This window comes from Perissodus microlepis, chromosome 11 (assembly GCF_051167445.1).
Source record: "Perissodus microlepis isolate ML-2025 ecotype Zambia chromosome 11, ASM5116744v1, whole genome shotgun sequence".
Taxonomy (NCBI): Eukaryota; Metazoa; Chordata; class Actinopteri; order Cichliformes; family Cichlidae; genus Perissodus; species Perissodus microlepis.
In genome coordinates, this window is record NC_140471.1 from 2527120 (window position 1) to 2551856 (window position 24737).

General features: G+C 41.8%; 1 protein-coding gene across 2 annotated transcripts in view; it reads left to right on the plus strand.

Annotated features, from left to right (window-relative positions):
• dyrk1b (dual-specificity tyrosine-(Y)-phosphorylation regulated kinase 1B) overlaps positions 1 to 24737 on the plus strand; it is a 60948-nt gene that overhangs the window by 15716 nt on the left and 20495 nt on the right. Inside the window, exon 1 of one of the 2 annotated variants that reach the window (XM_084944825.1) lies at positions 12019 to 14020. The exons of the other annotated variant lie outside the window; for it this stretch is intronic. Coding sequence (XP_084800951.1) covers positions 13918 to 14020 — 103 coding nt within the window. The 5' untranslated portion in view covers positions 12019 to 13917. Of the gene's footprint in view, positions 1 to 12018; positions 14021 to 24737 lie in introns of those variants that run through there. 2 annotated transcript variants of the gene reach the window in all.

The window sequence follows — 24737 nt, forward strand, 5'->3', positions numbered from 1 at the left end:
GCTAATAGGAAACATTTAGTCATTTTTAATAAATTCAAATGTTTTATTTTGTTAAACACAATATATTTTAATATTAAACATAATTATAGACATTTTTATATATGTTGGCAAAATTTTATTTATTTTAGACGATAAGGAATTTTTATGACATTAACAAAAATGTTAGAAAGGTGGATCCGGGCGCATATCGGTAATGAGAATTCACTGAGGGAATTCACCAGGAATTTTGGCCGGACAGCCCTGATCTCCAAGGACCCCCAGAAGGGACCAGTCCCATCCAACTATCGGCGAGTAACCTGCGTCAGTACCACATGGAAGCTCCTGTCAGGCATCATAGCGGCTAAGATCATTAGGCACATGACTCAATACATGAGTGGGGCACAGAAAGGAATTAGCAAGAATACCAGTGGACTGAAACACCAGCTACTGGTAGACAGAGCAGTCAGCCGAGACTGCAAGACCAGGCTGACCAACCTGTGCACTGCCTGGATTGATTACAAGAAGGCCTATGACGCAATGCCCCACAGCTGGATCCTGGAATGCCCAGAACTATACAAGATCAACAGGACCCTGAGAGCCTTCATCAGGAACTCAATGGGGATGTGGCGGACAACAATAGAGGACAACTTCAAGCCCATAGCACAGGTCACCATCAAGTGTGGGCGTTATCTAGGACAGCGGTCCCCACTGCTGTTCTGCATAGGCCTGAACCCCTTCAGTGAGATGATTAACAAGACTGGCTACGGATACCGACTACAGAATGGAGCAATTGTCAGCCACCTGCTGTAAATGGATGACATGCCAAGAGTGAACGAGACATGGATTCACTGATTCACACCACCAGGATACACAGCAACAACATTGGCATGTCGTTCGCATTGAAGAAGTGTAGTTGGATGGTAATGAAGAGAGGGGAGGTAGTCAGAGCTGAGGGGATCGAGCTACCAGAAGGCAACATTGGAGACATAGAGGACAGTTACAAGTACCTGGCAATCCCGCAGGCAAATGAGAACCACGAAGACCCTGTTAGGAAAGCTGCAACCACTAAGTACCTGCAGAGGGTCAGGCAGGTCCTGAGAAGTCAGCTGAACCGTAAGAACAATATCTGGGCTATCAACACCTACGCCCTGTCCATGATCAGGTCCCCTGCTGGGATAATAAGCTGGCCAAAGGAGGAGATAGAAGCCACTGACATCAACACAAGGAAGCTCCTCACCATGCAGCTGTACGCTAAGCAAAAGGAAGGAGGCCGGGGGCTGGTGAGTGTCAGCACCACAGTCCAGGATGAGACAAACATCTGCTCAGTGAATACCTCAGGCAGCAGAAACCCAAGAAAGAGGAGCAAGAGGAGGAACCATCGTGGAAGGACAGGCCCCTGCACGATACGTACCACCAGCAGATAGAGGAGGCGGCTGGCCTCCAGAAATCCTACCAGTGGCTGGACTGAAAGACAGCACAGAGGCACTAATCATGGCAGCACAGGCACACGCTCTGTTACGTAGGAATATTAAAAAAAACTGTGGTGTAGGGGATGCTCCCCCACACCAGCGCCTCCTGGGTAAGGTGTTCTCTCCTATTGGGAGAAGGCACTGGGGTACACCCAAAACATGCTGGAAAGATTATATCGGATTGCCTGGGAACACCTCAAGGTTTCCTTGGACAAGCTAGTGGAGGTAGCGGGCAAGAGGGAGGCTTCCCTGCAACCTGACTTCAGATAAGCGCAAGAAAATTGATCAGTCTCAATTTATTAGTTTTTGGATATTTTTAATATCCAAAAAAACGAATATATTTGTAACAGTTTAATCTTTTGTCGTAACATTTTTTCATATCGTATTTAACATTAGTGCTGCACAGTTAAAAAAAAGTGGTGGCATCAGGGAAAGCAATCAGAAGCACTGTCCACATTAAAATCAAATGCTTTGACTTGTTTTTTTTCTTTTGGCAAGGATGGGACCAAGTAGGTGGATATGACATAAGATTTGCAAGTAATGTGATATTATAAGTAAAATAGTCTGGGAATACTATTAGTATGAGAGCTCATCTCAAGCACCACCATCCTGAGATAATGTTAGCTTAGGACACCAAAGCTAATGTTGATTCAACTCAGTTGAAAAACCAACCACCAATAGACACACTTAGCCTCGCAAAGCTACCTCCCAATTAGGAGTGAGCTACACAATCCATCATCTACTTTACGTGCAAACACCCGTGTTTGACGTAGTTACAAAATGAAGGCTTTTTTCTGGTTTCTTTCTCATGACCCTGGGACCCAGGTACTGACACTGTTTACATGTTTTTTCTCACAGCTGTCAGAATCACTACACAGAAGTGAATGGTAAAGTTGAGTTATAGTACAGCTACAGCTGGTTGTCTGAGCCATTGAAGAAAAGTGTTTAAATGAACTGATTCTTTTATAGCGCTTTTTTACTCTTTTACTTTTTCTTGGGATTATTAAACTATTCTGATTCTGATACTCTCTCATTCACCCATTCATACAAGCACTTCATCGATAGAAGTGCCTTCTATCTACCATTCACACACATTAATACTCCCATGGATGCATCAGAGACCAACTCGGGGTTAGTATTTAGCATGCAGACTTGGATTAGCCAAGGATTGAACCACTAACCAATTAGCACCCGCTCTACCTCCTGAGCTACAGCCACCCCAATATATGTTACTGTAGTACTTAGCAATAGCAAAGTGTTTACATTTGCAACACATATCACGAGTGAAGTACTATAATAAGTTTTTGTCTTGATGCGTGCTCAATCATCCAGGTAAGGGTAACCCAAAAAGTCGATTCTGTTCATCTGGTTGTAGCGTTTTCAGTGGGAGAAACATTTCATCACTCATCCAAGTAACCTCTTCAGCTAGTCACCCATTCTTGCATCCCTTCACTGGCGACGTTTAGAATCTACTTTAACCTCCTAAGACCCGAACTCTTCCACAGCAGCATTTTTAATTTCTCTTTGATATTTGGGCTGATTGGGACCTGATGAATGTAAAAACAAACAATTACCAGATTTTTTTTTACCTAATTTTTGTTTCTAAGAAAAATCAGATCCACATATGAGGATATTCGTTTAAAATTTCGATAGAACAGTAGCAGGATAATGTCCTTGTAAGTGGATATCAGTCCCTTGTAGAGCAAAATTGAGTATTTTGGTCTAAATAACCCAAAATGTGATGTCCACATATGTGGATGCCAGGTCCTAGGAGGTTAAAATCCTGTTATTAATAAATATGACTCCAATATGAGCTCCTGCATATGTAGCAGAGTTTCCGAGACCTTATCACTGCAGCCGATCTTCTAACCAGTCTCCTCACTCCCTCACTCTGATTTTACAAACAGAGGTGATCATGCTTTTGAGGTTGTGGTGCCCAAACTGTGGAGCAGCCTTCCTCAGCCAATCAGGTCTGCAGATTTTGAGATTTGTTTAAAACAGCTGCTGAAAATGACTTTTTCTAGGTTAACGTTCATGTAATCTTTCTCTCTTATTTTCAGCCATAGTTTTTGACTGTTTGCATGTGTGTTGGATTGAATGTCTGACTGTATGGTTTATTATGCGTCTGTATGTTTGAACCACTGATGGTGATGATGGCTGTAGCTCAGAGGTCGAGCCGGCCATCTACTAATCAGAAGGTTAGTGGTTCGAACTCTGTTCTAGTCTGCTTGGGCAAAATACTAACTCCAAGTTGTAAATTTCTCTGAGTTCTCCAGAGAAAGGATTTTTTCCAAAGATGTTTCCTGCCATTATTAGTAGTTCATATCAAACTGATTTGTGTTGAGGGGGGTCTCCTTTCTCATGAATTTGATTTAATTTGTTGCTGTAAAATTTAGGTGCAACATCATCATGATATCAAGACTTTGACTGGCAGCTGCAGTCGCAGAGAAACTTGCGTATATTTGTTGGGAGCAGCAGATAAAGCAGGGACACTGAGAGGAGGTCCAGCTTTGACAAAAAGTCAAAGGGATTTATCATCCATGTAACTGGTGTCAGTATACGGGAGCATAAAGTACTTCAGTGTCATTCATATCAGAGTCATCAGAGAGAGTAATGTGCATATTTTATATGTATATAACTTTGTACAGGACTGAATATAACATTTTTAAACGTTGAGAGCCTCTTTGCATTATATGAGGATGATGTGAGTATTTCTAACATTACAACAAGCAACGGTCAGTATCACACTGTTCATGAGGTGCTGGGTTTGTCCATGTTATGGGGTGAGCCTATGGCTGAGGTCTGAAGTTGCTGATGAAGATTATGAGCCCTCCTTGATCCTTGCGGTGAGCTTCAGTCTTCCTGAGGTTTCTCAAATGATGTCTGTCAGTGAGTCAACACAACATCTGGCACAGGACAGCTGTGATGAAGGAAAGGGAGGCCATTTCTCCAAACCTTGGTGCTGATGGTCTCCCTCATTAGTTTTCCACCAGGATAATTGTTAATAATAATTTGGACTCTGGATCCTGTTATTAAATTAATAGAACAAATTACACTTGTATGAAACCTCCTGCTGCTGTGTTTTCAATCTAACATTAAGTTTCCATGTTACCGGGCTGTAGAGTGCTCTGTGAGTGTAACGGATCTTAAACTCTTCAGTTTTATATCATCGTCCGGCTCGCGTCTCAAATCTCAACATTTAATTTCCAGATATATTCTGATATTAACAGTAACCTCTGTCTAAAATACGACAACAAAAACTAAGGAGTGCCCAATTATCCAAACATATAGACATGCTAATGGCTGATCTAGCTAAAGAATTAACAACAGGAACTACAGAGTGATATTAGACGTTGTAGAACTATAACAAATTAAGATGTGTGTCTCTTTAATTATGGTGATGTTCTTGTACTTATCCTAATTTAGCGATCTGTCAGTCGTGGAAACCCCACTCAGCAGATGTCCTCAAAACTGGAGCAGCCAAGCTACGTAAAAAGTGTAGAGGGGGCGTATTCGCGTGCAAGTCCAGCGGGCGTGTGGGCGGGGTTTGACGCAACTCCACCTCAAGTCAATACTGCGCAGACTCTGGCTCCTAAAGTGGAACGTGGCAGCCCCCACAAACAAGTCGTCCACCTTTTCTACAGTTATTGGTTCACACATGTATACTTATCTTTAGTGTGTGGCTTATTTATTAGGTATTATTATTAATAACAAATAGTTATTATTACTAAAACAATAGCCAACTGGTACGTTTCTTTTTTCCTAACATTTCTAAATAAATGAAATCAAGATGCTGTTAGAGGGCATGTCATACAGAAACTTTGTAACCCTGAGCTAGGTGGAACCCTACGTGACCACATAATAATAAAGTATTCTGATGCTGATGATGTGAGATGACTGGATATGTACATGGGTGACTGTTTGGTAGAAGAATAATGAGGTCATGTGCAGTTCAGGTTGTACAGTTGAAACAGAAAGTTCAGTATCTTTTGGTCTGGCTAAGAGCCTGTCTGTAATTCCTTTATTCCAGGTATCATTTAACCAAAACCAGTGTTTGAAGTAGATCACAGCTGTTCATATGTGCATCACTGTCATCTATGCAATATGCCCTGTGTCCTGATCTGCTAGTAAGTACTGTAGGCTTATAGTAATGTCACTACATGATTGTTTTAACTATTATGCTAAAGCACTATGTATTTTACTGTGTTATCGTACTCATTAACATTAATCTGTTAGGGTGTGTTACCCACATTTGCTGAGTTGTACTGAGGCAGCTTTTTTTTTCTCCTATGGAAATGGACATGTTCATTAAATCAGTAATATTCGGTTTGACACACACACACACACACACACACACACACACACACACACACACACAAACCTGGAAAACGTTACTGTTTTAAATTTTTCTAAGGAAGCTCTCCCTATGGCAGTGCCATCCTCACCAGTCTAATATTTATCTCTTTTTTTGACTGTGTCATTCCTGCTTCGTCTTCTCTTTGTCTCTATGGCACCGCCAAGTGCTGAGAAAGAGAAGGGTATCTCCGACTGTAAAGTGCTCTTCCATTCCTTGCTTAAAGCACCCTGCAGTAGCAGCATGGTAATTCTGCTCCTCTATCTTTCCTCTGCATCATGTTTACCTAGCAACAAGCATCACCCGCGGCTGGCCATCCCATTGGTCATTTGAAAACGCACCGGGGACCAATAGCAGGGCTGTTGCCATGGTACAGTGTATAGTTGCCGGGTGGAATTTTGCTGCAAGGCACGTGAGACTCAAAGTCTGCTTGCCTCCATGCACTGCTGCTGTAATCTCCGCTGTCTGGTCGTTAGTACAGCTGAACGTGATTTAGTGGAAGACAGTAAGTCCATGAAGGGAAATACTAAAGTTTATTCACATATTTGGAAATATAGACACAGCAGTAGAGAAATAAAACACACACACACAAAAAGAACAGTTCAGCAGGAAATGGACGCACATAATTATAGTGTACTTGAGCTGGATGTTAGTTTTAGAATTAATTATTTTACATCAAAGTCAAAATCAAAAATACTACGAGAGAAAATCTATATTAAAGCCAATTGTACCGGGTTACTACAGGTCAGGATACATTTTAAACTGCTATTCATCAAGTACCAATTAAAATCAAGCACAAAAAATGTGAAAAAGCAAGACTCTGAGAAAATACCATCTATGATCAAAACTCCTTGTACAAAGGAACTTAAATGAAACTAGTGCTTAATATACACCAGTATCCACGTAGTAATGAAGTCCTGAGTGTACAGTACTGTGCAAAAGTCATGAGCCACTCCACGTTCCTTTATATTTTGTTAGGAAAACGGGAAATAATGCTGCACTTACATGGAGATATAGTATGTACATACAGTTCTAACTAGCTTGAGCGTCAATATTTGGTATGACCAGTTTCACTCTTCAAAACAACCTCTCTTTACTTCCTCTCACTGCTCTCTTCAGCAGCTTCCCGTAACTTCTTTAAATAGTTTTCAGGAATAGTTCTCCGGGCGTCTTGAAGGACATTCAAATCTCTTTGGATGTTTCTGTATTTGCTCTGTTGTTTGTTAAGAAGAGCCCACACTGCTTCAGTATTTCATTGTATGTTTCCAATTTCATTGTATGCTCATGCTTACAATGGCAGTAAAGCTCATCTTAGCGTATCTTATCTTATCCTGTTTTAATGATGAGGTCTGAGGGAACCCAATCCACGACTGATAGTGTTTCATTGTGATGTTTTCTATCCAACTATGCTTTTACTGCAGTGGCAGTGTGTTTTGGATCATTGCTGAAAAACCAAACCATTTCCAGACTGAATCCGAATGTTTCTACATTTATACTTTCATCAATTTTGACAGGATCTCTAAAACCACTGAGTGACATGCACCCTAAACCATGACAGATCTCACATTTGGACCTTTCCCCTGACCTCCTCATACATACTGATCTCAATTTGAACTGATTATTACATTTGGATTCACCACTCCGTCAGACCTGTTCCCCTGATTTTTCAGTCCAGTTCTTGTGTAATTTGGCATACCTCAGTCTTTTCTTCCCATTTTTCTTCCTTATAAATGGTTTCTTGACAGCAACCCTTCTACTGAGACCATTCCTGATGAGGCTTCAGTGGATAGTAGATGCATCTCGCAGTCAAGGTTCATGTCTTTACTAGACTCCTTCCCTTGTCCACCTTCAGTTTTTTAAGGACACTGCAAACACTCTCTTAAGATATGATAGTTTTCAGCTAATAGCTTTTTGGGAATCACATTGCTACTTCAAAAATACCATTTAATGCCTATATTTGCATTTTTGAAATTGAGTCAACTAAAATAATGAGAACAAATGATGTGTTTTTTGCAAAAGGCTGCTATTATAAAATTGCCTAAAGAGAACAATTAAAACTGGTTATTTGCTGAACTGTCTGTTATGTGTAGATTAGTACATGCCTTAAAGTTAAGTACTTTTTTATGTTTCATGGGCCAGATATCAAGATGTAATGTTGAAAGTGGTCAGGTACAAGCGTTGGACTAAAAACAAGTGAAAAAGAAGCCAATGTCCAAATAAAAACTCTGAAAGACCTTCAGAAAGTAGAAGAAGTTTTGCTTAAGACCACTGTGAAAAAAATGACAAGTAACTCTGGCTCTTGGGCGATAAATATAAAGAAATGTGAGTCAAGACTTGTTGTATATAAATGTCATAGTTTAGATATTTGTATTAAATGTTTTTGTTTTGATAGTTTTGAAGGGTGGCGGACTGCATCGTGAGAGTAGAAATGTTATAAGCTGTGGGTTGTGCAATTCATTCTCCCAAAGGGCCACATAAAAACCCAGGTCTGTTGTGGAGTACCAATAAGATGAACTTGTTTATAATCAGTATTAATTTTTATCATTGTATAAACCTACTGGTAAGAGTAGATGTTACAATTAAATTGTCATTAGTTGCTTCGCACATCGCCGTTAACATCATCACTGAATAATGGGCGTCGCCTCTCAGACAGTAACTCCCATCAGCAGTGCTACAGCAGGAGAAACACCTAAAACTGGAAGCAAGGAAATTGTTTACAGCTTGTTTTGTTTTTTTCCAAAAAATCTCAGATTTTCAAACTGTTGCAGCATATCTTTCTGTATAATCTGTGAATCTCTGATCTTTGCATTGATTATACAGTTGCGTGTTCAAATCAGTGGTAGCGGCACAGCATGACAGGTTACAAGCATTAAGAGGTGCATGACCTGCAAAGTGCTGCTAGTGACAGCAGATGTAACAGCAGTTTGACGTCAACTTTGTCATAGTGCTGTTTGTCCTTGGCCAATGAAAATGTGAAATCAGCACAGCAAAAACCAACATACAATCAGTTTTCCTAAAATCAATTATGAACAAAATGTGCATGTGACTTTTAACTTTATATAAAGTGTTACTGCTATTTTAATTGTAATTCAGTTGCTTCATCTCTCATTTTGTGCAGTTCTTTCTCCTTATCCCCTGAGAGAAATCTCTGATTTGGGCTTGAACTAGTACATTAAAGTCAGGTTCAGGGTCTGAGCAAATGCACCATCGCCCTTCCACTCTGCATCTGGGAGATCTGGGATGTCCTTGCCTTACTTCTCACAAAACTCTTGAATCCTTGGTATCACTTTGGCTGAGCCACCAGATGTGTGGTAGCCTATGTCACCGTCGACTGTATCAGGCTCAATAAACTGTCTATGATCATTGCTCTTGCCTAATGAAGTTAACTATTTTGATTTTAACATCAACACTATGCTATACAACATCTGCTGGTGTATGATAAATGCAAAAATACCTGTTTTCAGTTCTGGCTTCATTTTCTTGCACCTGCTTCAAACGTGTTTTGTTTTTATCAGATTTGGACAGCCATCGTTGTAACACCTGCCAGTTTGATCCATTTCAGCCACAGCCTATCCGTAATATCAAACACTTTTGTAATCCCACATACAAAAATGAGAAACTGGGCTGTGTCTCAAATCTGAAAGTTCTCGTCCAGTGTCAAGGAGAAAGTGAAAACTGAAGATTTCCCACCTTCTCTGTCCACTTTGTTATGGTTCAGCTGAAGAGGGGCACGTTGTCTAATGCTCAGGGTTTATTTAGCAGTCTTTGAGTCACGCAGTCTTTGATAAACTCCTCATCAGGAGGTTTTTTTGTTTGTTTGTTTGTTTTTACTTTTATGGAAATTATAATACACCTTTGTTGCTTTTATTTTGAAGGTCACATATAAGCAGAAACCATTTTCTGATGAGGAGTTTTTCAAAGAGTGTTGAATGTCCAGGTCTGCACTGTGGTAGGACAGTGAAAAGCTGTCTTTTTAATTGTTATGGATACATCTGGCTGTAAGGTATAAACCTTCCTTACTCATCTGTCTTTATTATAAATCCTGATCTGCCTCTTTTATTCACTGTTGGTTTTACAGCTTAGTTTGGGGCTTTTCCTATTTTTATTTACAGCTTTAGATCCAGTGAGATTTCTGGCATTTGCACCCAAATATCAGCTTAATCATTGTTCAGGAGAAATTCACTTTAGGTGAGATCATATTTACTAAAACCATCATACCCGCCAAACCACTGTCTTCCTGTAGAACTTTGGGGGCCTGCACTTTTCCCTTTGTAGCATGCTTTACATCGCACTGGTTCCTACACAGGCCCAGTCACCCTTAGCTGGGCATGAGTCATTTTTGAAGTAGAGCACCTGTAGCAATAAATCTTCATGTAATACCCTGTTGCCACTGTCTTGCATTTGTCTGTTATGCCTTTTATTTTCATTGATTTTTTTTTAAAAATGCAAATTTGATTATTTAGCCAGGCTGTCTTAATTTAACTGTGATTGGTGTGCTGTTTTTCATCATGTGATTGTGAGGGAAATTGGACCCCAAGTGTTTTGGAGATGGCTGCAGTCAGAGGAACATTGCAAAGGCATAAATTGGGGACTTTCTGATACATTTGGTGTGAAATTTAGCTTGGTGTTCAAAACTAGAGTATCTGTCTGTTGTTGTAGCATGTCCTTCATAGGACTATATTAACAGCATTTGCCCATAAATGAATTACATACTGGAGCTAATAAGCTGTGTCATCTCAAAATAACAGAAATATAACACCAATACAACAATCAGGATGTAAAGTCCAACAGTAACCAGTAGACGTGACAGAAGATTCTGCCCTTTTGAAAGGGCACTACATTTAGAATGATGAACCACTGGGAGGTGATTACGCAAAGCTATTGTGGACTAGTTAGGCTGTTGCTTTTTTAAAACCATATATGACTTCATTCAACACCAGTTCGAGAGTCAGCCTGTATTTAAAACAAATCCTAAAAACTGATGAGCACTGACACATTTGTTGAGGCAGTTCAGTTTGAGGGTGATTTTAATGCAAGGAGCTATCAGCTGGTTTCTAACACTGTGCTGTTCCCAGGCAGCATTGTGCTTGATTTAGCCAGAATGCTCGGATAGCAACAGGAACAACTTTTAGCTTTGGCTGGTTTGTAAAGACAAGTCAAACCTCTCAGCTGTAAAGTCACTCAGTGACCATGTGCTTATTGGAACCTTTTGCCCCTTTCTCTCCCCCGCTGTATTTCCACCCCCACCATTTCGGTCTGCCTGTCCTTCTTTCCATTTCTACCTGACATCTTCAAACTATTTCCGCGTCACCACTGCCTCGCACCGCGCCGTTAGAAGAGACCCAGGGAAACTAAGCCGAACGCCCCGCCCACAGAGCCGTTGCTACCCAATTACAGCAGGGGATGGGACTTTATGTAGCCAATTGCGTTGCAGCTGCCATGGCGTCGGGTAGCAACAGAGAGTGTGCGTGCAGAGTGAGGGTAGAGGCTACGACTGCCAGAGTACAGAGAAGTTAGAACATTTTGAAAGCCAGAACAAAAAGAGCCTTTGTGTGTTACACGGTAGCAACATAAACGTGGCATTTGGTTCATTTCTGACAACCGAATAACGCATTAATTAAACTGTCATTTTAACTACTCGTTTTTACGGTCTCACAGGCTGCTGTCCACCGAGAACAAACTAAGGTTGATGTAGTTTGAAGTAAAACAGAGCAGTAGAGATTATCTGTTTCATCATTTTAACACTGTTAACACGGACTAATGTTATGTAAAACAGTCGTCCGTCAAAGCTGTCCCGTGTATACAATGTTCAATCGTTTTTCGATTTTCAGGAACGTTGTCCATGTATGCCTGTGTATAAACTTCCAGTATATATATCCCGCTGTTACTATAAATGGACAGGACGGGAGAGGTTTGCTTGGAGCAGACTACTGCTGTCAGAGGGAAGGCAGCTGTACCGCTAACTCACTTGATTTGTTGATGCTGTTTCGTATAGCTATTTGAAATACTTTTGGTAGTTGATATAACAGTCTGTGTGAAACGTCCACAATGCCACGTGTTTAACCTGTGTTCGCATCTCTGCTGGTATTAATAGTACTCGGTGTATCTGTGCCAGACACACCAGCCCCGACCCCTGCCACCGGCACATGGTACAGTCCCTATCGCAGGGTGGGGGAGCGTGTGGGAGAGGCGCACAGATTCTGTCTAACGGAGAAGGAAACGGGCGAAAAAACATGACTCACAATCGCCCCGGAGAAGGTTTCCACCTTGAAGGAATAAAACTATTTTTCCCGTTCTGAGAAGGACGAGTATACGAGGACAGTAAGCGCGAGAGAAGAAAGCGGAAGCAGACTGACGAGTGGGCCCGTCAAGAAGCGAAAGGCAGCAAGCTCAGGAACTCTGGAATTGGTTTCTTTTGTTTACTCCGAGGCGACTCTGAAGTTTTCGCTTGTTGCAGTTCAGTCGTTGTTTGCGATATTACTAGCGAGTAATTACCTCAGAGACTCGACCTCTTCCTGGACCGTGTTATTGTGCCGGTGTTTCGGAGTGTAACGCGGCCCGTCGTCGGCTTTTGTCTAACGCGGGGAACATTCGGCCCCAGCGCACAGACGCTGGAGCTATACTGCCTCTCGATATTTCCTCCGCTTCTGAAGCGGAGCTGAAAGAGTTCCTCGGCTAAGGTGAAGTGTTCCCGTGCTGGTGGTTCGTCACTTTGCGCCAGCCGGCGGTCCCGTTGACTCGTGAATGCTCAAGTACAGTTAGAGTAACTTTGTGTGGAGCTACACACCTCTGAAGCAACAAGGCGCACTGGATTGCGCAAAAAAGTGCTTCTTGTTGAGGCTGAGTGTATACTAATATTGTTGGCTAATAAAAGGGCGCCTTTTTAGCCTGACAGAGGGCAGCCACCTCTTGCTGTAGGCTTTGAAGGGAAACGGCACAGGACTCCGTGGAGCTCAGGCTGAATATACTGTGTGACTTTCTCGGTGCAGGCTGTTTGTGTCACTGGATTAGTCTGAGTGATCACATCACTCTGTGCTGTCCTACTCTGTCTGGCAACGAGTCCCCCAGAAAGCACCAGTAATTGGGGCTATTTTTAGTGTCAGGGATGGGGTAAAAGCAGGCAGCTGGAAACCCAACTCCCCTCCATCTCCTTCTCTTCCATCCCATCTATCATCCTACCTCGCTCGTCCACCTGGCAGTATGCTTGGCGAGCCTGGTTAGCACAGGTTCCACTTACAGCTAGTTGAGGTGGCATATAAGTAGTCTGGAAAAACAGCAACAACTGGACATACTCTGCTGCATAACAATAATAATAATAATAAAAGATGTGCTTGAACCATACTGACCATGTAGTCTAAGGAACCTGGCAAAGCTAGCAGTCCTGTGCTCCACTAGTCAAATCTTCAGCGGACACAAAGCCCGTTCTGGATTGCTCCTGAAATGGCTGAAGAACTAGCTACTTACTTTTGGTTTATTCTGGCCAGGACTTACTGAACGTATCAAAGAGACTCTATGCCTTTATCCCTGGGACGTTTGGCCTCAACGCGTAATCGCAGTAGACACTAGATTCGATAAAACGCTTGCTTTTGACTACCTGAAAGATCAGTCACCAGCGACCTGGAGTGATATACGCCTCCAGCGCACAGAAAGAATGCATGAAACTGCCAAAACCAACCTAACGAAAAACTGACCTGACTAACCAAATATTCTTTCCCTTCCACTCCCATGTCTGCAGAGAGACAGAATATATATCTATATGTACCATGAGAGATCTATATATAGTGTAACACCACAAAAGACAGAAATTACATCCTTTATATTTTTACTTCCGAGAGACAAGCTGCCTGTACACCATTTGGTTGCCTTAGAAACCACAGTCACAAAAGATTTAAAAAAACATTTTTTTTAACACAAGCCAGAGAAGACGGTGCCTTTTGATTGGTTGGTTGGTTGGTTTCCCACCACGTCAAGATTCCTTTTTTAGTTGGATGTAAACTTTTGAAGCAAACTCTGGGATTGATGACAGTTACCTGACCCGCACGAGTTCTGCTCGTCTGTCACAGCGTTTTGATTGACACTGTTTCCCTGCTGCATTGGACATTTCCAAGCATTTCCATGGTTGTCACGTCATCATCTGTGGAAGACCAGACTGTGCCCACTTGCAGGATGGTCCAGTCAGAACCTTGGATCGCCTCAGCCCTGCTCCGCAAGAACAAGAGTTAGTACACACCAGAATATACACAATCCCACTGATTTCAAAACAGTGGAAACTCTTCTTTACTCACAGTATAACCTGTGTGTGTGTGTGTGTGTGGTCATTTGTGATCATTTATATATACACAATGTTAGGAGCATGTGTTGACTTTAAATTGTGCGTTGACTGTGTCAGGGTCCTGGCGTGTGACCCGAGCGTTCTAAAAGTAGCCACATGTCTGTCTACAGTCGGACCGTTAGCGTTTCGATGGGCTTAAAAAAGCAAATAAACAAAAAGAATGGTTTTGATGGGCCGTAACTTTTCAGTTTCTATTTAGTAGTGTTCAGAAAGTGCAACAAATGGCTTTTGTTTTCTAGCACATGATCAGCATGAATTATAATTGCTCTGAGGTCTGTCTGTGCTTCTCGCTCAAACTAGTTAGACATGAACACAACTGTGAGGACTAGGCCAGAGGGCCGGCTGATGTAGTGAATACTTCTACTTAGATTTCAGATGGGTCAGCGCTAAAGCATCTTAATACTTCTCATTGCTGTTTCTCCAGTCAGTGAGTTTATAACATTTTATTCACCAGCAAGTGCAAGTTGTTTCATATTGTTGTTTCCTGTGTTTGATGCACCGTTCCACTCCTGCCAAATACTCTGCACTTGAGTGGACTTGAGTTATGTGTTCACACAGGTCAGTGTTTCTCTCAGTGGGTTGTTGTTGTTGTAAGAACAACATCTATATCACACGTGTTTGATGGTAAATCTAGAGTCCTTGCAGTGGATTACCTCTGGGTTGAGATTAAACATGCCAAAGTTTGGCCTTGATGTTCTTAGGCTCAGTAGTCCATGTATACCTGATGTTTAGCAAAGATTGGTTAGTCAGACCTTTAATAGTAATGAGCAACACCATGTGAGACAGTCTGGACCGAGCACCAGAAGTGTGCCTTTAGGACTTTGTTAAACCAAATGACAATGAAAGGTTACCTGGTTTAAATGTGACTGTGTAATCACACACAGACGCACACACACACACACAGAGACACACACACACAAAAGCAAATGCTTCTACTTGATCTATGCTGGTGCAGTGAACCTATGTATAGCCTTTAATGTAGCCTACACAAGTATCTCTGTCTACTGCTAGCAGTTATATGTATGCTAGCTGCCTGACGTTGGCCTGTAGTTGGATTTCTGCTTTTAGTTGTTATATACATATATATATAAAATCCCCACTTGACCCTGCGGGTGGTCAATCCTTCAAGCTCGGGTCCTCTACCAGAGGCCTGGGAGCTTGTGGGTCCTGCACAGTATCTTAGCTGTTCCTAGGTCTGCGCTCTTCTGGACAGAGATCTCTGACATATATATATATACACATACATATACAGCTTGGCGCAGCTGTATTTTTAAGTGCAAACAAAACTGCATTTTCCATCTTTTCCAGCAGCTACTGACATTGACAACAAAGTGTGCTACAAGTAGCATTTTCCCTGGAAATTTTAAAGGAAAAGTATATCCCGCCATTTTAGTTTAACAATAACTAACTTCACTCTGTAACTCTTCAGGAATCTGCACAATAAGATTACAATTAAAACACATCTTCAGGCTTTGATTCTGTATTTTGGGTCAAGTTATTTAACGAGCTGCTTTTGCACCATGTAACCACATCATCACGCTGTTTGCTCCTCCTGTCATATGGAGGGCAGCTAGCTGAAATGTTGCAGCGATGCTTGGTGGAGTTGTGTTTGCTTTTGGTTTGCACATCAGCAGCTGCCAGGATCTCTTCCTTGCACGCTGTCATAGCCAGGCTGTACTCGATAGTGTGTGTTTGAGTCACATGGTTTGTTACTTTTTTGCATATTTTAAGTATTGTGAGATTGTTCAAGAAGCTCAGTTTTGATTGACTAAATCCTCACTGGAGACGGACACGTTTCTGTCTCTCTCAGTAATATCTTAGCTTGTGCCGTTGTGTGCGCTACGAAATGTAACTGGATGCCGTTGCTTGCTATTATATTGTGTTTTGACATGTTTATATCACCTAAAATGTGTCCTGGTATTATGCCAGGCGATATCTGACACACAATACAGAGGTACAAACAGGCCGGTATCCTAGAAAAGCTCAACACTAGGAGAGGCCATTTGGAAGTGAGGGCACGGCTGCCCATAGACGAGGATCAAAGTTAACAAACTGAACTCAAGTCAAAATAATAAGAAGACTTTTGGAAAAGATGTGATTAGTGTTTAGGACAGTGTTTTAGCTTCCTCCCACAGTGCAGACATCTGTTAGCTTCATTGGTGATTCTAATCAACTGTACTCGTGAATGCAACGTGCATAAAGCACTGATGTGCGTGAAATTATTAACATGGGTAATGAGCTAAATGTGGCATGCAGTTAGTTTGAATGGTCAGACTACAAACGCACATAAATGAAATAACAATGTGTGCTTATAAAATTGGCACAACGCAAAACAGCCAAAGTGAGCTAAAAACTTGGAGTGGAAGCGTGTTTCTTTAGTCTGTGTCAAACTGATCAGCACGGCCATGATGTTTACTGAGGCTGGGATGTCTGCATAACATCAACTGTTGTTTGTGTTGGAAGTTCTCTGAAATCTTCCTGTGCAAATATCACCCACTTTACAACAATAAAAAAAAATTCAGCCGATATTGAAACAAATTAAAATGACAGTGCAACAAGCAAAGTCACACCAGAAACTAACCAAACGTATTCTGAATAGGTCAAATCAAAAAACCTAAAGTTCTACGATGCTAAGAGAGCAGTAGTAGAGGGGAGTCTGATGGGGGGCACGGGGTGTACTAGACCACATTTCAAAGCATTTGTAACATTATTTTTCAGTTTTAAAGCTAAATGAAATCAAATATTAATAAAACTGTGTTAGTGTTTCCAATATAAATAGAAAAGTTTTTTGGCAGGTCAGTAGAAGTCTGGGGCACCTGGTGCTCTTATGTTGGACACTGAATTACAATTCCCATTCATCCTGAGCATCTAACATCTTGTTTTCAGCAGCACAACATTTAGCATCACAGTGTAAGCTTTAGCTAATACGCTCACTTTTCTTGGTTGTAGCCTAACGTACTCTTTTAAAATTACTCATTCACTAGTACACTTCAACATGCAGACACACACAGGTGCAGACACACACATGAAACCTACCTCATCTAGAAGATACAATGCTATCATTAAAGGGTTTGGTGGGTTTTTGACAGATGTGCATTAAACCATTAAAACATGTCCATGTCTGAAATGGAAATCCATGAGCAAAAAAACGACAACATCCTAGCTAGAAATGATTTTTCACTTTTATTGTATCATGTACGATTGTGTATTTTGTAACAATACTGAAGCATTACAAGGAGGAAGTTACTTTATTGTTAAATTAAAGTCTTAATTAGTAATTTAATACGTTTGCTGGAAATTTCCAGGGAGAAATCCATCCAACCTGCTTTTGTGCTTACATTCAGCTAAGACTGTGTCACTATCATGCTGCTGCTGCTTACTTCAGTAGATTCACGATTCAAACCTGGCAGCGTGTCATCAGTGACAGTAACTCATTACAAAATGAGTTATATTAACGTACACTTGTAAATGCAAGCTGCACGCATCAATAAAACAAGTTGTTGCAAACTTTTCCTGAAAGCTCGTGGTTTTATTTTGAGGCCATATGGCTCACACCTAATGTCCAGTGTCTTAATCAGGGTTCAAGGTTGCTCGTTAGTGTCTTTGTGTTGCTCTTCGGCTGCACAGAGTGAAAGATTCTGAGCATGCAGTGTGCCATTCCAGGGGATTGACAGCATAGTTGACGTGGGGAAAAGGACAGAATGTGGCTGCAGTAGACGCAGCTTTGTGTGCGTGTTAGAACTTCAGTCTTCTCCAGCCAGCTGAAGGACCAACAAGAGCAAAAGCAAGACGAGCCCACAGAGCGTGTTTGTGACAGAAAACAACCTGCTGTCTGTCGTTTCTCCATAGGACTGACAACCATGCAGGTGCCTACTAAACTGCTGGGCCGTCATTTAATGTGTTGCATGTTCACATTGATTCATAGAGTCTCTGAAAACCACCAGAGGAGTGCAACACTATCCTTTCTAAACATACTCTTTCATTTGTTTTCCTTTTTTTTGCATGTTTTTTGCAGATGGAGCTAAAAAGCATCATCCAACACATGGATCCAAAATGAAAGACTAGGGTGCTCTGCCTTTTAGATTGAATCCTCATTTAACTAATGTCGTCATAGTTTTGGTTTCTGTGTACAAATTCCTTGTTCGAAATTGTTGAAAAATAGTTTCTTGTCAATATCTTTTGATTGAAAAATGATCATTGGACTGGTGCTTTCATGAAAGCCTCACTGACCCAGTCATACATGCACTTTTCTGTCTAATGTTCACAAACACACTCACGTCCCAGCTGATGCATCTCGGGTCATCAGCTACCTTTTCATACTTACTACATGCTGGTGCTTCTTGACTACAGTGCGCTGTTGTCCCAAACAACAGGTGCAGAGCGACTGTGTGGAACATTCCAAGGATTTCATGGACCTGTTTGCTCAGAGCAGTAGCTGTGTTTCTTTGTAATTATCTGTTGTGTATGGAGCGCCTGTAGGACTACTTTAGGAACCAGCTGTGTCACTTATGTAAAGCATTCACAGAATTGAAATCCATAACTCTTGTTGTGCTAGTGGCACACACAGTAGGTGTAACAGAGGCTGCCATCTGCTGGCATGTTACAGCAGCATTTGTGGGCTGCTGCAAAACCAATGCCCAGTTGATAGTTCGGAGGTTTGTAGTAGAGGATTCATGTTACCGTCGAACATTTAAAAAAACACTCTTAAAAAAGAACTTATGGCTACAGACAGAACGGCTTGAATCAGAGTTGAGTGTTGTGACATTGCTGAGGACCAGTAGCACATTTGCTTCAGACTGGTCATGACCACAGTACAGGTAAGGGCCAAGTATTGATATTTATCCAGAGATTGTAATTCCTCATCGACTTCAAATACTGATCAAGCTGTCACTGTCAGGTCATCATGTCTGATGCTGCAGAGCAGCAACCTACAAATATGACATTCCTAATAAACTCTAATGCATGTTTGACTGCTTTAGAAAAGCACATGAGATTTATCACACTAAAACATGACAGAGTCATGTCAGAGCAACACTCAGGTTCTTTATTGAAATGAGTCCGTGTTAAAAGCTTGGGACAGAGTGGATAGCAGACTCAAGAATTAGCCCCATTTTCAAGTGCAAAATAAGTCTGTACACACGGTGAGAGGCTCTTGTACCAGAGTAATGCATTAGCATTATTAGAGTGAACATTGGTGGTTAGAAAAGAAGCCCAGCGATATTGATGTATGGCCATCCACCTCAGACTTTATCATCTTTGTTCAGATGTGTGTGGCAGGTAGAAGACATCTCCTGGGTTTATTTATCATTTGCTTTCATCATAATTATTGCCACGTTTTAGAGGGTTTTTTTGGGGGGGGGGCTGTAGCTCAGGAGGTAAAGCACATTATCTGCTAATCAGAAGGTTGGTGGTTCAATCCCTGGCTGCTCCAGTCTGCATCCCAAATATCCTTGGGAAGGATACTAAATCCAAGTTGCTGTCTGATGCATCCATCAGAGTATGAATGTGTGTGAATGGTAGATTGAAGGCACTTGCATAGAAAAAGGAGGCAAGTTGACTAAAGCAAATGCTCAGAGTAGAAAAGTGTTATTTGCAGTTCATTTACCAGATTTTTACACAAGCAAGAAATTTGTGGTTGTCATAGTGCAAACAAAAAAGGAGCCGTTTGCTGAACACACTTTAAATACAGCAACGGTACATGTGGTATGTTACTTGTCTGACAGCCAGTGTTGTGTGTACCAAGAGAAGGGGTCCTTGCTGCAATGTCCCAGGTTTGAGTACACCTGGTCACTTTTCTCCATGTCATTCCCCTAACTCGCCCACCTTCCTGTCTGTGGAGAGAGAAACAGAAGTCCAGTTTCTGTAGGATGAAGCTCTGTGTGGTATGATGGGTACCAAGAGAACATGAGCTACTAGTTCCATGAGTTGCATGTCAGTCCTCCGCGTACAGGTACAAAACATGTAGTGTTTTATTGTTGGATGTCATGTCAGCGTACAGTAGAGTTAAATAGATCTGACTCTACTCTGATCGCTGTGTGTGTATACACATTAATGGTAAAAAGTTAAAGGTTTTACATCAAGACATCATAAAAATAATCTGGTCCTTGCTCATCAACATCAGCAGTGATCTCAGAGAAGCGGCTGTTGCTGCCCATCAGTCTGAAGGTGATGGCTCATTCAAAGCTCACGAGTTTCAATGAACTGAAGCAAAGCTGTATGAAGAGTAGACCAGAACTCCTCCACAATAATGTGCGAGACTGAAATCATACAGGAAAAAACTACTTTGTTGTTGCTACTGAAAGAGATTCTACAACCTACTGAATCATAGGCTGGGATCCTTGATTTTATTTGTTTTTTTCTAAACATTTTAACATCTTAAACCATTCAGCACCATCAGGCTGCAGCTGAAAGAGTAAAAACTAAGCTGTGCAAGTTAGAACATGCATTTAATGGAACCCATCAGATTCTCCCATATCTTAATGATAAAGTTGTAATAATTTTAAGAAGTCTGTTAATTCACACAAGTGACCTTTTTGCAGGCTTTCTTTGCTGCCTTTAAATAGGCCACACTTTATTTATTTATTTATTTTTCCAGTCTTACTGACCAAAACGATTCAAACACACATTCATACAGCGCTTTGAACACTACACTCCTGTACGTGCCATTCCTCATACACAGCTGTGTTAGCTGCGTTCTGTATTATGTTTCTATGAGTAAAGTTTACTGTAAAACCACTCAGCTGCTGATACAGTTACCAGTGTAACTGGTCAGATGATGCCAATCCCAGCCCATTTAACATCACCTAGACCGTTAAACTGTGCGTTGACTTAAGGTGCCACAATTCATCGAGTAACACATTCATTATAAAAATCTTTCATTATAAAAAACGTTTTGCTTCAATGCTTTTTTCAAAACATTGTTTTGTTATCTTTTTAGATTTAAAGTGAAATAAAATAAAATATTATATGAAATCAACTTTTTTTGAATACAAAAATAACAGTTTTGTTAAGGCCAGTGAAACTGAGCCGCTGACCTGGGGCGGTGAACATTTAATTATTATGAATCATTAACATGTACACCTTAAGAACATATTGTTTTCAGCAGCACAAAATTTAGCATCAAAGCTCAGAGTAAACTTCAGGATTCACATGTGCTCGCCTTTGTTCATTGCAGCCAGGTGTGCAGACACACAAGCCCTGCTGAGCACCAGGTTATTTTCTATTATTGTATCAAACCTTAGAAGGTGAAAGGCGGTGTCTTTGTGTTTCCCATAATGAGGAGGCCTTTCTTCACTGGGCTGTAGTGGGAACAGTGTTTGCTTTACACGACCAACTTGTTGTGAGCATGTAGCCTTTGCTTCTGACTGTGGTGTGTGTTGCTGTGCTGCCTGAGGTAACTCCTCTTTGTTTCTCTCATTATTGAAACAGCGGTCAGGAAAGGAATAGAAAAGATGGCTGTTTGAGATGCACTGAAGTCGTGAAGCGAGAAAGTGAGGGATGAATGAATGATGGATGGATAAGTAGGACAGAAGGGAGTGAGATTTGAGAAAGTAGGAAAGATGACGAGGAGAAGAGGGGGAGGAGAAAGCGGCTGGTAGGGTGGGTTGAGTTGCTAGGGGAGAGTATGTCAGAGTGTTGCTGAGAGCCAGGACTGCTATTGGAAGCTACTTGCTTAGCAGGGGAGAAGGAGAAGAGGAGAGAGAAGTAGCTAATGAGTATTGTAGCCTGGCTGCTGAGACAGCACTGGGTTTATTTATAGAGTGCTGGCCAGCCAGCCCTTAGATACCAACAGCGAATCAGCTGAGAGAGAAAGAACGCGCTTCAACCAATGGCAGAACAGGCGCGAGGGGGGGGGCCGAGTGAGGAAGTGCTGTGACTGCCTCTCAGTCTCTTAAAGAGACGGTGCAGGTTTCTCAGTACTAGGCAGATATTCTCTCTCTCTCCCTCCAGGAGTGTCATGTTTGTAAGCAGGCCAGGACCTGGACCACAACAGTCCCACACTGAATCACTGTTTCTACCTCATCACACAAGCAAGCACACGCAGTTCAGCACAGAGCTTCGAAGCTACTCACAGCTTTCTAGGCCCTTCATCCAGCTGCACACCTCCGTTTACGTTCTCATTGAGCCATTTAGAAAACGATGAACAGAAGAGCTCTTCATATTGTGGATGGAAGGTGATAGTGGGGGCAAGCCTAGAATTACAAGTTGTTTTTCCATGTTGACATGCTTGCCCTGATTAGAAATATATATGGTGGATATACTTGAACCATGAAGCCATGAAATCTCTTTTACTTTGATGTTGTGAACGCTGGACTTTAAGCACGACTGCTGCTTTCCAAATTGTTGTTGTAAAGCGCTTTGAGTGCTCACATAGAGTAGAAAAGCGCTAAATCAGAACCACTTGCCATTACCATGATGATCTAAACTGATGTTTGGCCTTTTCCATGAGGCCCACGATCAGCAGCTTTAGCTTTTCTGACCTGTATTATCATCAGAGGGTGGGCCAATCAACACTGGGCGCCTCCACTAACAACATGTTGTTTCTTAAACTTAAACTAATCAGCTCTCAGTACTTCCTGTGATTTGGAGTTAAAACTTTGCTTTCACCAGGTTCAGTTGAGTCTTAATATGCTAGCCACCTATCATCATTTCTGGTGCACTGCCTACTGTGTCTAATGCCTCGCAGTTTACACTTTGTAAAGAGGGATACAGATCCAGGCTCCATATTGAGATAAGTAATTCCAGTTGCATTCCCAAACAGTATTTCCATTTCTTACTTGCGGTAGCTTCCTATCACTGCACGCTTACTAGAATTGTGAAAGAATAGTTAGTAGAGATTACTACTGACTCTCTAAAACCACTGTATTTGGGGCATCCCTGTGATGCACCTGCTCACTCTCTGTGAGTGAGAGAAGAGCCCAGACAACAGGGACCAGTCAGGGACACACTATCGTAAACAAGTGACACTAAACTGTGTGGAGTTCAGGTTTTCCCTGACACACAGCATTCAACATCATAATCCCAGACATCCTCATCACCAGATTAGACCACCTTCAGATCCCCCGTCACCTGCTCCTGGATCAAAGACTTCCTCATAAACCGGCCTCAATCAGTCAGACTCAGCCTCCACCTCTCCCCCCCCCACTGTCACTGAGCAGCAGATCCCCACAGGGCTGCGTTCTCAGCCCCCCACTCTACACCCTGTACACCTATGACTGTACACTGACCCATCCAACCAACATCATCGTCAAGTATGCCGATGACACTGCCGTGCTCTGATGGAGATGAGACAGATTACATGACAGAGGTAGAGAACTTTTCCCACTGCTGCTCAGAAAATAACCTGAAACTGAACTTTCTTAAAACCTGTTTTGTACAAATCCGTCTTGATTCTGCATGTTCCTGCTGTCTACGATTGTTCCGGCACAGTTGGTGTGGAGCACCCACAATTCTGTTCTACATGTGCAATTCCAATAAAGAGCTATTCTGTTCTACAATACAAGTCCGGCCCGTCAATAACATTAGCTGACAGTGTTAACGTAACATGATGTCACAGTGTGTCAGATTGAAGCTGAGAAAACTCTACCAGCATCTAGACATAAACGGTGGCAGCGCACTGCACCAATTCCAGTGTTCAGCCAACAAATAGCACATATATTTGTTCTCTGCTCCTTATTAATGACCACTTTACTGTAGTCATAGCACATCTACACGCATAACCACGGCTAGCAGCCTTTACACGTGTGTGTGTGTGTGTGTGTGTGTGTGTGTGTGGCAGCTCATTCTTACAGGTGCTCTTGGTATTCAGTGAAATAGAGGATTGGAGTCTTCTTGCCTCTGCTCCGTTCTCCTGTACTTGTAAACATTTGAGTTCATGTTAGCTCCTCTGTTTTTACATCACTGAAGTTTTCTGCTCCGTTTTAGTTTCGTGTACCGAGTACTTTTTTCATTTGTATCTTAAGTAACAATATCGAATTATTATATTTAAGTAAATAAAATAAATACAGCAAAGGATGATTTTGACAATCAGTATTATTATATTCTCTTATACTCTACGTCAGATTCTGGCCAGTAGACCAGTCTTAGCTGTGCTGTCTGAATAATGAAGACACAGTGCAGGGCAGAGCTTGACAACGCTGTCAAAAAGCCTACTGTTTGTTATGTGTAGGTGTATCATTTAAAAGACGGGCCTGTGCTGAAGATGATGGCAGCAGCTACATCATTGGTTTGGCCTCTCGTTGACCTGATGTGAACATTCTTTGAATGGTTTCGACCTGTGTGCCTGATTATCTACAGAGTACCGTGTGGAGTTGCGTGTCACCTGAAGGAGGCAAAGACCCGAGAATTTCTAATTTGATCCCATTTTTAGTGACTCTGCGTAGTGAGCGGCCTTATTTTTAACCACATATCTAAATAACACTTTTCTATTTTGGTTTTGGTATTTGCCAGCTGGCAGAAGGGAGACGTGTTGGAGCGCTTCTTATTGCGTCTCTCATCCTGAGAATAGTAAGAAGAGCAACCTTTATCACTCATCTCATTCTTGTAACTTAACTGGAGGAAGAAACATGGTCAGCAGCTGGGCCACTCCCTGTTTATTCTAAAA